The sequence below is a fragment of the Patagioenas fasciata genome, chromosome 5, assembly GCF_037038585.1.
Source record: "Patagioenas fasciata isolate bPatFas1 chromosome 5, bPatFas1.hap1, whole genome shotgun sequence".
In the NCBI taxonomy this organism is placed as follows: domain Eukaryota; kingdom Metazoa; phylum Chordata; class Aves; order Columbiformes; family Columbidae; genus Patagioenas; species Patagioenas fasciata.
This window is the reverse complement of record NC_092524.1, coordinates 2,070,139-2,082,670: the sequence shown is the minus strand read 5'-3', so window position 1 is coordinate 2,082,670 and position 12,532 is coordinate 2,070,139. Positions and strand designations below refer to the sequence as shown.

Below are 12,532 nucleotides of genomic sequence, written 5' to 3'. Positions count from 1 at the left end.
CCCTGCCCTGCTTGGACAACAGAGGTGGCCAGACCTCCCCCAGGGACTAACGTGTCAGACCTTCCCCAGGAAACAGATCCCACAACACCACAAAACTCATCTGCTGAGCCAAAGGAACCAGAGTTTATTCTCTGGGGCTGGGGCAACAAGGGTCATTGCAATGGGAACACAGCCCGGGGAAGGACCCAGCCCGGCTGAGCTGGGCTGCGCTGGGTCTGTGCCACCAGCCCCCGGGACTCCATCCCAGCCTGTCTGTCGGGATCCACAGCTCCAGGCACCATGGGCAGACGGACCTTACAGAGTGGTCACTGCCATGGTGTCCTCAGGCTCATGGTTCTCCTCCTCGCTTGTCACCCTCTCCTCAAACACTCGTCGGAAGGCGACTTTGACAGAGCGCTGGAACCGGTGCTGCCGGTAGCTCCCCACCAGAAAGTAAATGAATGGGTTGACGCTGCTGTTTAGCGATATCAAGAGGGAAGATATATCAAGGTAGATTGAGCCGATGTGATAAGAACTAGCAAGCAACATCACCAAACTGAGAGGAAACCCAAAGAGGAACAATAAGATTGCACTGAGCAGGATGGCAATGTAGAGTCTCCCTGGGCGTCGTCTCTCTGAACCACATCGGAGTTTGAAGAACAGGAAAAGGTTGGAAAACAGCGGCAGTAAAGAGAAAATGAGAGTATTTCCAAGGTTTATATATCGTAATAGTTTTGAATATGTTACAGGAGAAGTGAAAATAGAAATGATAAGCAAAGAACCCAAAAGTCCGGCGAGAGCCCAGAGCACCCCACACACGATGCCTGACAAGTGCCTTGGGCGGTGGCACCGGTACCAGATTGGGAACAAGACAGACAGGCACCGCTCAATGCTGATGGCTGTCAGGAGATACATGCTGGTAAAGTACAAAAACAGAATCAGATTTGACATGATATAAATGATCCAATGAATCCATTCCGATGAGAAATTACAATAGAAATCTGTAATGACATACAACGTAAGCATACCAAGGAGGAGAAGTAGAGAGAAATCAGCAATGGCCAGGTTCAGGACATAAACTGTGAAGGGGCTCTTCTTCATGTGGGAGCCCAGGAACCACAGCACTACCCCATTCCCCACAAGTCCACAGAGAGAAATCCCCACACACACAGCTCCAAAGACTTTCAGTCCATAAAGTACTGTTGGGCATTCATATGTGATATTTTCCCCATAGTCCACATATCTCGAACTCATGTAGTCCAGATAGAGCTCTGTTGTGTTGATCTCCTCCATGGCGAGTGAGCCTGCTTTGGGTGGCCAACTCCTCCCTCTCCCACCAGCTCCTAGGAGAGACGAGGGAGGAGAAGGACATGAGGGCCACGGGCGCTCCCAGCACTCGCCATCTCTCCCCACGGCCCCACGCCAGCCCCAGCCTGCACCAGGAAGGTCCCCGTCCCCTGCCGTGCCCAGGACAGGCTGCCACCCCTCAACCCTGTCCCTGCCAGGACCCATCTCCCACCTGCCCGTCCCAACCTCCTACCTCCTGCTGCTCCTGGGAACGGGGCTGCTGCAGGAGCCCCAGCACACGGACCAGGGTTGTCAGGAGAAAGGGGTTGGGGATGGCTCCTGGGCCACCTGCTCTGCTTCTACTTCCTCTCTCGTACCTGACGAAGCCCACGTCTTCTTTCCCGGAGACTCCCCTCCCAATCTTATCACATCTGTTACATCTTCCCCTCACATGTCCCATGGTCAACGATCTTGTCGGTAGGAGTCGTCCACGTCACCCCCTTCCTCTCCTCCCCCCAGTTTTTCACCAGGAGGTGCCTATCTTCTTAAGAAAGGCACTCAGCATCTGTAAAGTATCCTTTTGAACAGCTTTTACTAGATTTAAAAGCATGTAGAGGAGAGGAGAGGAGAGGAGAGGAGAGGAGAGGAGAGGAGAGGAGAGGAGAGGAGAGGAGAGGAGAGGAGAGGAGAGGAGAGGAGAGGAGAGGGCAGATAATTGTATGTCCCTTCAGGTGCTGGGAACCCCAGTTCTTACAGCATTAGACAGGCATCTGTTTCAGGGCAGGTCCTGTCCATGGAAAGGTTACCCCATTATCATCATTTGAGCTACTACAGGCTTTTCTTAAGAAAGAAACCCACTCGTTTTACTGTTAAACGAGAAGGATGTTGACATGAGAATCATTGCAGCGGTCTTAGATAAAGGCAAAGACAGGCATATGGCGCAATCACCAACACTCAGTGTGAGCTGCTGGCAGGGTCCCTTCTCATGGTCAACCAGCTAGGATTATCCCATGGCCAAGAGACACACACAGCACTGGCTCGGGTCTACTCAGGTTGACCCTTTTGTGCATCACTAACTCCATGATGTGTTACAGTCTTCTGGTCAGGATCTCTACACATGCACCCTCCACCTCCATGCTGGGGTCTCCTGGGTGTTCCTGTGCGAAGCTGGTGGTGGAAGACTTCCCCTAGCTGACCCTAACTGAAGCCCTTGGTCAAATGAGTGGGATCAGGACAAATAACACCTGCTGTTGCTTTCAGGACCCTGGAAGAGAGAACCAGAGTGCCCCACATGGACAGTTTGGTGTGTTATGTTGTTCAGCCGTGCTTCATGAGATTAAGTCTCTTTATTCCTCTTTTCTGCAGATTTGGGCTTGTAAAAATCAGCCCATCATTGTCCTCTGATAACAGCATTTGTTTTTCCTTCTTGACGACGACTGTAAAAAATGTTTCCTTTTATTGATTTCTTCTTCGTCTTTGTAGCATCACGTTTCTCACAAGTATTATGTTCCACGCTTTGACACATTGAACCAAAGCCTCTATCTGATGGTAGCGTGTCCCAGAGGAAAGCTGGGAGAAGTCTTCGAGCACCAGTCTACATGTCACTAGAAGCACTGAGCAAAGCCCTCACTCTGTTGCACGTCTGCACGTCAGTGATTTCCCATGTTTAAAGGTCCTTGGCTCTTTTCTCTCTCACTCTCACCTTTCTGCCACCCTCTGTCCTTGGGAATGATTTACGCACCCTCCTTCGTTGACAAATGGAGCTTTCCTCATGCAATTGAGTGGTACTTCTGAAAAGTTGACATGGCCAGCTATTACTAATAAGATCGGTGACCATGGGACATGTGAGGGGAAACTGTGATTGATGTGATGAGATTGGGAGGGGAGTCTCCTGATCACGGGAAGTGATCTCTGAGCAGAAGTCTTCCCTTCAGGCACGAGGCCAAGGCAGAGTGGGGTGGTCACAGCAGCCACCACCAGACCCTTTCTCCTGACAAGCCCGGACCTGAGGAGGCGCCTTGTGCTGGAGCTCAGCAGATGAGTTTTGTGGTGTTGTGGGATCTGTTTCCTGGGGAAGGTCTGGCACGTTAATCCCTGGGGGAGCTCTGGCCACCTCTGTTGTCCAAGCAGGGCAGGGCTCTGCCAAAAGGATTGCAAACATGGGCAAGACAAGGGGTCCTGGTGGGTGAGGGGGATTAGAGGTGTAGAGAAGAAAAAAAGAAATGAAAAAGAAAGAAAGAGAGAGAGAATGGGAAAACCAAAGAAATAGAAAGAAAAGTGAGCTGTCTCCATGGTGCCAATGAATGAGATTGGGTGAGACAAGAATCTTGCAGATAAAAACCCGTTTGCAGCCCTGTGTAACCCACAGAATCAATCTCTAATGAACACATCTGGGCAGTTTTATCTGAAGCAGCGGGTGAAGCCCTTGTGGTGCTGCATGTCCACACACGGGTGGTTTCCCAGGGTGGAGGGTCTCCTGGTCCAGCACCAGGAAACCACCAGAAGCCCCTTGCATGGTGGGACAGAGCAGGAGGAGAGTGGGAGGAGAGGAGGGAGGTGACGTGGAGGACTCCTTCTGAGAAGATCCCCAGCCATGGGACACGTGAGGGGAAGCTGTGACCAATGTGATGAGATTGGGAGAGGAGTTACCAGACCTAAAGACCTGAGCTTCATCACGCACAAGAGAGGAGGCAGAAGCAGAGCAGGTGGCCCAGCCGCCATCCCCAACCCCTTTCTCCTGACAATCCTGGTCCCTTGTGCTGGGGCTCCTGCAGCAGCCCCGTTCCCAGGAGCAGCAGGAGGTAGGAGGTTGGGACGGGCAGGTGGGAGATGGGTCCTGGCAGGGACAGGGCTGAGGGGTGGCAGCCTGTCCTGGGCACGGCAGGGGACGGGGACCTTCCTGGTGCAGGCTGGGGCTGGCGTGGGGCCGTGGGGAGAGATGGCGAGTGCTGGGAGCGCCCATGGCCCTCATGTCCTTCTCCTCCCTCGTCTCTCCTAGGAGCTGGTGGGAGAGGGAGAAGTTGGCCACCCAGAGCAGGCTCATTCGCCATGGAGCAGACCACCACAACAGAGCACTATCCGGTCTACATGGATTATACATATGTATACTACTGGCCGTTTACTCCATGTCAGTTCATACTAGATGATACGAGGCTGATAATGGCATTTTTCTGTACTGTGATTTGCCTGTGTGGACTTGTGGGGAATATGTCGGTCATGTGGTTCCTGGGCTTCCACATGAAGAAGAGCCCCTTCACCGTTTATGTCCTGAACTTGGCCATCGCTGACTTCTCTCTGCTCCTCTTCCTTCTTGCTATACTTATGTTATACATTTTCCCAAATGTCTACTGTGTTTTTTACTCAATTCATTATGATTTGACCCTTGAAATCATGCCAATCCTGTTTCTGTTCTGGTACTTTGCCAGCATGTATCTCCTGACAGCCATCAGCATTGAGCGGTGCCTGTCAGGTTTGTTCCCAATCTGGTACCGGTGCCACCGCCCAAGGCACTTGTCAGGCATCGTGTGTGGGGTGCTCTGGGCTCTCGCCGGACTTTTTGCTTCTTTGCTCATAATTTATAATCGCACTTCTTTTAGTACATATTTAGAAACATTAAGATATGTATGCATTGGGAATTCTTCCGTCTTCTCTTTGCTGCCACTATTTTCCAACCTTTTCCTGCTCATCAAAGTGCGATGTTGTTCAGAGAGACGACGCCCAGGGAGACTCTACGTTGCCATCCTGCTCAGTGCGATCTTCTTGTTCCTCTTTGGGTTTCCTCTCAGTGTGTCAATTTTGCTTGGTCCTTTTTATCTGCAATCTTTCTACCTTCCTGTTTCTTGCCTCTTGACATCACTGAACAGCAGCGTCAACCCGCTCATCTACTTTCTGGTGGGGAGCTGGCGGCAGCGCCGGTTCCAGGGTTCCATCAAAGTCGCCTTCCGACGAGTGTTTGAAGAGAAAGTGAAGAATGAGAAGAAGATCCACGTGCAAGGGGACACCAGAGTGATGACCACTCCGTAAGATCCGTCTGTCCGTGGTGCCTGGAGCTGTGGATCCCGACAGACAGGCTGGGATGGAGACCCGGGGGCTGGTGGCACAGACCCAGCGCAGCCCAGCTCAGCCGAGCCGGGTCCTTCCCCGGGCTGTGTTCCCATTGCAATGATCCTCATTGCCCCAGCACCAGTGAATAAACTCTGGTTCCTTTGGCTCAGCAGATGAGTTTTGTGGTGTTGTGGGATCTGTTTCCTGGGGAAGGTCTGACACGTCAGACCCTGGGGGAGCTCTGGCCACCTCTGTTGTCCAAGCAGGGCAGGGCTCTGCCAAAAGGATTGCAAACATGGGCAAGACAAAGGGTCCTCATGTGTGATGGGCTTTAGCGGTGTAGAGAATAAAAGATTGGATAGAAATACAAGTCAGAGAGTGAGAAAGAAACAGAAAGAGAAAGAAAGAAAGAGAGGGAGAGAAAGACAAAGAGTGAGAGAAAATGAGAAAGCAAAACAACTACAGTGAAAGGTGAGCTGTCTCCATGGTTCTGATGGATGAGATTTGGTGAGACAAGAATCTCGCAGATAAAAACCCGTTTGCAGCCCTGTGTAACCCACAGACGCAATCTCTAATAAACATGTCCGGGGAGCTTCATCCGAGGCAGCGGGTGAAGCCCTTGTGGTGCTGCATGTCCACACGGGTGGTTTCCCAGGGTGGAGGGTCTCCTGGTCCAGCACCAGGAAACCACCAGAAGCCCCTTGCATGGTGGGACAGAGCAGGAGGAGAGTGGGAGGAGAGGAGGGAGGTGACGTGGAGGACTCCTTCTGAGAAGATCCCCAACCATGGGACACGTGAGGGGAAGCTGTGACCAATGTGATGAGATTGGGAGAGGAGTTTCCAGACCTAAAGACCTGAGCTTCATCACGCACAAGAGAGGAGGCAGAAGCAGAGCAGGTGGCCCAGCCGCCATCCCCAGCCCCTTTCTCCTGACAACCCTGGTCCGTGTGCTGGGGCTCCTGCAGCAGCCCCGTTCCCAGGAGCAGCAGGAGGTAGGAGGTTGGGACGGGCAGGTGGGAGATGGGTCCTGGCAGGGACAGGGCTGAGGGGTGGCAGCCTGTCCTGGGCACGGCAGGGGACGGGGACCTTCCTGGTGCAGGCTGGGGCTGGCGTGGGGCCGTGGGGAGAGATGGCGAGTGCTGGGAGCGCCCATGGCCATCATGTCCTTCTCCTCCCTCATCTCTCCTAGGAGCTGGTGGGAAAGGAAGAAGTTGGCCACCCAGAGCAGTCTCACTCACCATGGACCAGACCAACATAACAGAGCTCTATCTGGACTACACGGATTATACATATGCATACTATTGGCCATTTACTCCATGTCAGTTCATACTAGATGATGCGAGGCTGGTAATGGCATTTGTATCTGTTGTCATTTGCCTGTGTGGACTTGTGGGGAATATGTTGGTCTTGTGGTTCCTGGGCTTCCACATGAAGAAGAGCCCCTTCACCGTTTATGTCCTGAACTTGGCCATCGCTGACTTCTCTCTGCTCCTCTTCCTTCTTGTTATACTTACATTATTCATTATTCCAAATTTCTCCTGTGTTTTCTCTTCCGAATATGATTTTACCCTTGCTGTCATGCCAATCCTGTTCCTGTTCTGGTACTTTGCCAGCATGTATCTCCTGACAGCCATCAGCATTGAGCGGTGCCTGTCAGGTTTGTTCCCAATCTGGTACCGGTACCACCGCCCAAGGCACTTGTCAGGCACCGTGTGTGGTGGGCTCTGGGCTCTCGCTGGATTTTTTGCTTCTTTGCTTCTCATTTGTAATCGCACTTCTATGCACACGTATTTAGAAGTATTAAATTTTGTATGCATCGGGAATTCCGTCGTTTTCTCTGTGCTGCCACTGTTTTCCAACCTTTTCCTGTTCATCAAAGTCCGATGTGTCTCACAGAGACGACGCCCAGGGAGACTCTACATTGCCATCCTGCTCAGTGCGATCTTCTTGTTCCTCTTTGGGTTTCCTCTCAATGTGGCCATTTTGCTTGGTCCTTTTTATCTGCAATCTTTCTACCTTCCTGTTTCTTACCTCTTGTCATCACTGAACAGCAGCGTCAACCCGCTCATCTACTTTCTGGTGGGGAGCTGCCAGAAGTGCCATTTCCATGGCTCTTTGAACGACGCCTTCCGACGAGTGTTTGAAGAGAAAGCGAAGAATGAGGAGAAGATTCACGTGCCTCGGGTCACTACGGCAGTGACCACTCTGTAAGGTCCGTCTGTCCGCGGTGCCTGGAGCTGTGGATCCTGTCAGACAGGCTGGGATGGAGACCCGGGGGCTGGTGGCACAGACCCAGCGCAGCCCAGCTCAGCCGGGCTGGGTCCTTCCCCAGGTTGTGTTCCCATTGCAATGACCCTCGTTGCCCCAGACCCAGCAAATAAACTCTGGCTCCTTCGGCTCAGCAGATGAGTTTTGTGGTGTTTCGGGGCGTCTCTTTCCTGGGGTGGTCTGACGCATTAGTCCCTGGGGGAGCTCATCCTCAGTTTAGTGCAGTCCCCTCAGCCCATGTTCCCTTGGCACGGGGACATTGCAATGACAGAGGTGTCCGTACCTCTCCATCTGCTGCTGCCCCGATGGGAGGTGGAAGGTGGGAACACCTGGGAGAGCCACTCACTCCTGGAAGCCAAGCAGGATACACTCTTGAAGAGAACCTCTCTGGCAGCTCACCCCCCCAAAATCCCCCTCTCACAACCCACCCGAACCCCTCTGCCTCCTCCTCCTCCAGGGCTGCGTGTCCTCCCCCAGACAAGGTGCTCACCCACACCCCAGGCTCGGAGGGCTGCGGGGACACCTCCAGCATGGGGGTGGTGATGGTTGCACACGTATCTGTGGGGCTGATGCCTCTAGATGGCAGGAGAGTGGTGCGGATCACACCGAGCATCCTTGTTCTTCTGCCTAAAGAGTGGGTGGGTGGAGCCAACCGTGCACTCCCAACTGCTGGAAAGAGAATCAAACCAACATCAAGTAGGGCTGCAGAGCTGGAGGAGAAACAAGAACATTCTCTTATACTTCAAGTGTCACACCGTTTAGTTCCAGGGTTAAATCAGCCTGAGAAAAGTACAGGTTCGACAGTACCAGAGAATTATGAGTTGCATGTTCCCGGCGCTCATGGAATGACAGAATTATAGAATCACAGAATCATTTTGGTTGGAAAGGGCCTTTGAGACCATGTTCGTGCCAAGAAGTTCACGCGAGGTGCTGCTTTCCAGCTGTGCTCCAGGCGCACACGGTTTGGTGCAGCAGATGACAGCTGGATGATGAGACATCGCATCCTGGAGGCTGTCACCTCCCTGCGGGGTGTCTCAGGGACCCAACAGCACAGTAATGTCCCTGCACGGGGACAGGGAATCTGCTCCAGCCCTGCTCCTATCAGTTCCCACAGGAAAACCAGGAGAGGATTTTAAGACGTTTCATTTTCAGTCCCCGTGGCCTCAACAGGGTCTTTCCCACAAAAATTCCACTGTTTTCCTCCCCGCTCCCTGTATCCTCTTTCACAGAGAAAACCCAGTCTTTAACAGAGCCTTCAGGCGGGGTTGTGCTTTTGGGGCTCTTCCATTTTAATTCTGCTCCCCGTCTTTTATTCCTAGATGAGGAGCAGGCACACCAGAAACGGACACAGACCTCAGGTCACGGTTGCGAAATAGCGTGTGCTCAGGATAACCATCCAGACAGAGAGAAAAGCGCGAGGAACGACAAGAGGCGGCTCCAGCCGGAAACCCTTGCGTGTGGGCGGCCCACGTGGTGTGAGGACAAAGCTCATTTTGAGGCAGAAGCAATGTGTTTCACGGACAGCCTTCCAGGGGCGATCCAAAACACATTGCCTCTTTGCTTGGGAACAAATCTGGATGTGAAAACCTCCACATATTCTTCACATGTGCTGGCATCCACTGGAGATGCCCACGCAAGGGTTTGCCCACAAATTATTCTGCCTTGCTGTGCCAAGTCTTCTTCTCTACCCACAGTGTGGTCTTAGGCATCGAATGAAATAAACACTGGCAGGATCTAAGCATCATAGAGTCATAGAACCATTTTGGTTAGAATAGACCCTCAAGATCGAGTCCAACCTCCATGGCTTTATTTTAATAGTGCGCAGGGTAGAGCAAGCTCATTTTTGAGACACTGAAAGCTCTGCACTGTTGGATGGAACAGATTCAAAGCAGAGGTTTCAAAGGCTTTGGCGGGTTTTTAATCGCACTTCTCAGCGCCCACCCCAGGCAGGAGTTCTCATGCCACCCAGTGTGTTTTGTTGTGCTGCAGCTCATGCTGTTCAGCTGCATCCAGACCTGCACCAAAACCATCTTCCTTGTCTCAGTTTGGCTCATGGGATGTCTCCATCCCTTGAGCATGGGTTGGACTGGATGATCTCCAGAGGTCCCTTCCAACCCCAACCATTGAGCATCTCCTCTCAGGGAGGAGCTGCAGAGGTTTAAACAGCTGCTTCCACTGTGTTTTCTCTGAGAGTTTCGCCTCTGTTTTGGGGCTCTGTTCCATCTTCAAAAGCCCTCTGGAAAGCAACCCTGACAGAGAGCGTGAACTTCTTTGCACAGCTCCCAGTCAAGAAGTAAATAACGGGGTTGATACTGCTGTTCACACAGGTGAGAGGGAGAGAGGCATCAGAGACAAAAACAGAAAAATCAAACAGTCTTAACAAGAGCCAGTAACCAAAATCAGCAGTGAAGAAGGGGAAGAAGAAGACAACCAGCAGGACCGCAACACAGAGCTTCCTTGGAGGATGTTGACACGAAGAGCACAAGAGCCTGGCAAGCAGGGTTAAAGCAGAAAATATCAGGATAAGCACCGATAGGAGGTGGCTCAGGGCAAAGACGATGAGCGCTGCAGGGCAGAAGTACAGGGTGATGGTGAGCAGGAAGGAGAGGACCCAGAGCAGGGCACACACAAGCACTGGCAAGTGCTGGGAGCGGTGACAGGGACCACGGACCAGCGGAAGGATGGACAGGGACGTCATGGCACTGAAGGCTGTCAGGAGGTAGACACTGGCGGTGAAACTGAAGAGGATGGTGGTGTTCAACACAGTTGCCACGTTCTGCCAGTTCAGCCTGTGACAAAGGGTCTCTGAGCCATAAAATATCACAAGGGCAATGGTGACGGAGAAGAGGAAGGTGATGTCGGCGATGGCCAGGTTTAGGACGCAGATGATGATGGGGTTCCTGCGGTCTTGGGAGCCGAGGAACCAGAGGACAGCCCCGTTCCCCACCAGCCCACAGAGACAGATGAGCAGTGTGATAGGGACTTTGCTCAAATGATCATCTTCACAGTCTGTCTTGCTGTAGTCATCGTCCTCATACGAGCCAGCCGACCTCACCGTCCCACCGAGCTGGCTCCAGCAGGCAGCGCCGGCTCTTTCCATGGCCAAGATCAATGTGCTCATTACGAAACCTCTGCTGCTTCTCCTTCCCCCTCTGGCAGCTGGAGGGACAAAATGACACAGAGACACGTCAGCAGCTCTGCTGCCCCCCACACAAAGCTTTTCAGATGTTTGCAGCCATGCCCCAGCTTGGGCGTGGAGGAGCACAGGGAGGAGTGAGGGACAGGAGAGGTGGAAGACAGGGTGTGGGGAGATGGGTATGACACACCTGGCACAACAGCAGGTACAGAGGCGCAGCAAAAGCTGGGGAGATGCCTCCTTCCTGGCTTTGGACAGGACAGATCTGGAACAGGAAAATAATGACATGATTTCCACTTGATATTGCTAAGCTGTTGGGTTCCTTCAGTGGGACACTGATTTCAGTATTCCCCTGCCACCTTTTTCCACAATATTTATAGCTCTTTATATCCTAGAGACCACTATTCCCCAATCAGATTTGTTGCAAATTGATCAACAGGTTCAACCCCAACGAGGGGAGGCTGAAAAAGAAAGAACACCCAGAAAAGTCTGACCTTCTTTCCTCTCACAACCTGGGGAACTTCACCGGAGCGGACACTGCATCACCTCGCACTCATCAGCCCCGAGATGGGATCTTCCTCAGGTTTCATGGAATTATCACTTGAAAGAAAACTGGACCAACGTCTGCCTTGGGGAGCCTGTGAAGCATCCAGCACGGGGTCTTTCTCAGGTCCTTTCACAACACACTTTTCTCAGTGTTAGACAAGCAGGTCTTGTTCTCCAGGGTTCTCGCAAACAGGGAACTATTTCATTGCGTTTGACTGTATCAGGGTTCTGGTTATAATCTATTCTTGGTTTTGTACAGGAAATGACTAACAAAAAAGAGTCTCAGAGACTAGACCTATGGGAAAAGAAGATTCTTTCCAAGTCAGGTTCCTCTTTCATTTCATTTTAAAGCAACCTCATTCCCAAAATATTCATATCTTTGAACCGGTTAAACTTTTCTCTTGTCATTCCAGGGGTGTATCTTTAGGACCCTGCGTTACAAGCTTGGCATTGCTCCAAAACTTCTATTTCTGATTTGAGATGTAAGTTTGTCACTTGTATACTGCAATTTCACAGTGATACTTGACCTTAATGAACCATAGACTTGATAAGGAAAGCATCAAGGTTCACCAGGATAACGCCGTGCAACACAACACTCGCTGCCTGATCCACCCATGTGCTTGACCAAAGAGCAGGATTAGAATCATAGAATCATCGATTCATAGAATCATCGAATGGTTTGGGTTGAAGGGACCCTCAAAGCTCATCTATTCCAATCCCTGCCATGAGCAGGGACATCTTCACCAGCCCAGGTTGCTCAGAGCCCCGTCCAGCCTGGCCTGGGATGTCTCCAGGGATGGTTCAGCCACCACCTCTCTGCCCAACCTGGGCCAGGCTCCCACCACTCTCATCATGAAAAAACACCCAGGATTTCTTAGTTTCTGCTTTTGTGGGCGACATCCTGAGCGTATTCACCTGAAATGTTGATTTCCAACAGGGAATTTACAGACATGGGTTATTTGTTTGTATGGGGTTAGGCTTGTGTGCTACGTTCTGTAAATATTATGGCCCTGGTAGCAGTTGTTGTGTGTCAGGAAAGCAAATAAACACATCTGGCAGGCAGAACTCAACCTCCAGCTACTGCCTGCGAGAGTTCCCGACCTCTATTTCTGCCTCTTTTCTTGGGTTCTTGGTGCTGCTGGTTCTATCAGTTGGACTGAGATGGGTTTTCTCTGTCAGATGGTGGCACAGGGGGACATCAAGCCAGAGGGAGCTGAAAACACCATTTCTGTCCCTCATCATCATATTGTTTGGTCTGGGGGCTTTTGGGGA

The 12,532-nt window shown here is 51.8% G+C and overlaps 3 protein-coding genes across 3 annotated transcripts; 1 reads left to right on the top strand and 2 right to left on the bottom strand.

Moving 5' to 3' along the window:
• Positions 1-294: 294 nt before the first annotated feature.
• Positions 295-1,597, bottom strand: LOC136102552 (proto-oncogene Mas-like). Its single transcript, XM_065839714.2, has 2 exons — positions 1,520-1,597; positions 295-1,322 (listed from the first exon to the last, which is right to left on the bottom strand). The coding sequence occupies exon 2, from the start codon at positions 1,270-1,272 to the stop codon at positions 295-297; it is 978 nt and encodes a 325-aa protein (XP_065695786.2). The 5' UTR covers positions 1,273-1,322; positions 1,520-1,597.
• Positions 1,598-4,095: 2,498 nt separating this feature from the next.
• On the top strand, positions 4,096-8,954 carry LOC136101836 (uncharacterized). The gene is made up of 5 exons (XM_065838318.1): positions 4,096-5,285; positions 5,966-6,039; positions 6,500-7,517; positions 8,036-8,216; positions 8,898-8,954. The coding sequence occupies exons 1-5, from the start codon at positions 4,096-4,098 to the stop codon at positions 8,952-8,954; spliced, it is 2,520 nt and encodes an 839-aa protein (XP_065694390.1).
• A 42-nt stretch (positions 8,955-8,996) lies between these two features.
• On the bottom strand, positions 8,997-11,451 carry LOC136102636 (proto-oncogene Mas-like). The gene is made up of 3 exons (XM_071808599.1): positions 11,209-11,451; positions 10,905-10,979; positions 8,997-10,737 (listed from the first exon to the last, which is right to left on the bottom strand). The coding sequence occupies exon 3, from the start codon at positions 10,697-10,699 to the stop codon at positions 9,737-9,739; it is 963 nt and encodes a 320-aa protein (XP_071664700.1). The 5' UTR covers positions 10,700-10,737; positions 10,905-10,979; positions 11,209-11,451; the 3' UTR covers positions 8,997-9,736.
• Positions 11,452-12,532: the final 1,081 nt, after the last annotated feature.

Excerpts from the sequence above, each read along its gene's own strand:
- LOC136102636 (XM_071808599.1), bottom strand. The coding sequence starts at position 10,699 with ATGAGCACATTGATCTTGGCCATGGAAAGAGCCGGCGCTGCCTGCTGG.
- LOC136101836 (XM_065838318.1), top strand. The coding sequence starts at position 4,096 with ATGGGTCCTGGCAGGGACAGGGCTGAGGGGTGGCAGCCTGTCCTGGGC. Across the intron at positions 5,286-5,965 it reads ACCAGAGTGATGACCACTCC|GGTGGAGGGTCTCCTGGTCC; the intron begins GTAAGATCCGTC and ends GTGGTTTCCCAG. Across the intron at positions 6,040-6,499 it reads TGGGACAGAGCAGGAGGAGA|GAGCTGGTGGGAAAGGAAGA; the intron begins GTGGGAGGAGAG and ends CATCTCTCCTAG.
- LOC136102552 (XM_065839714.2), bottom strand. The coding sequence starts at position 1,272 with ATGGAGGAGATCAACACAACAGAGCTCTATCTGGACTACATGAGTTCG.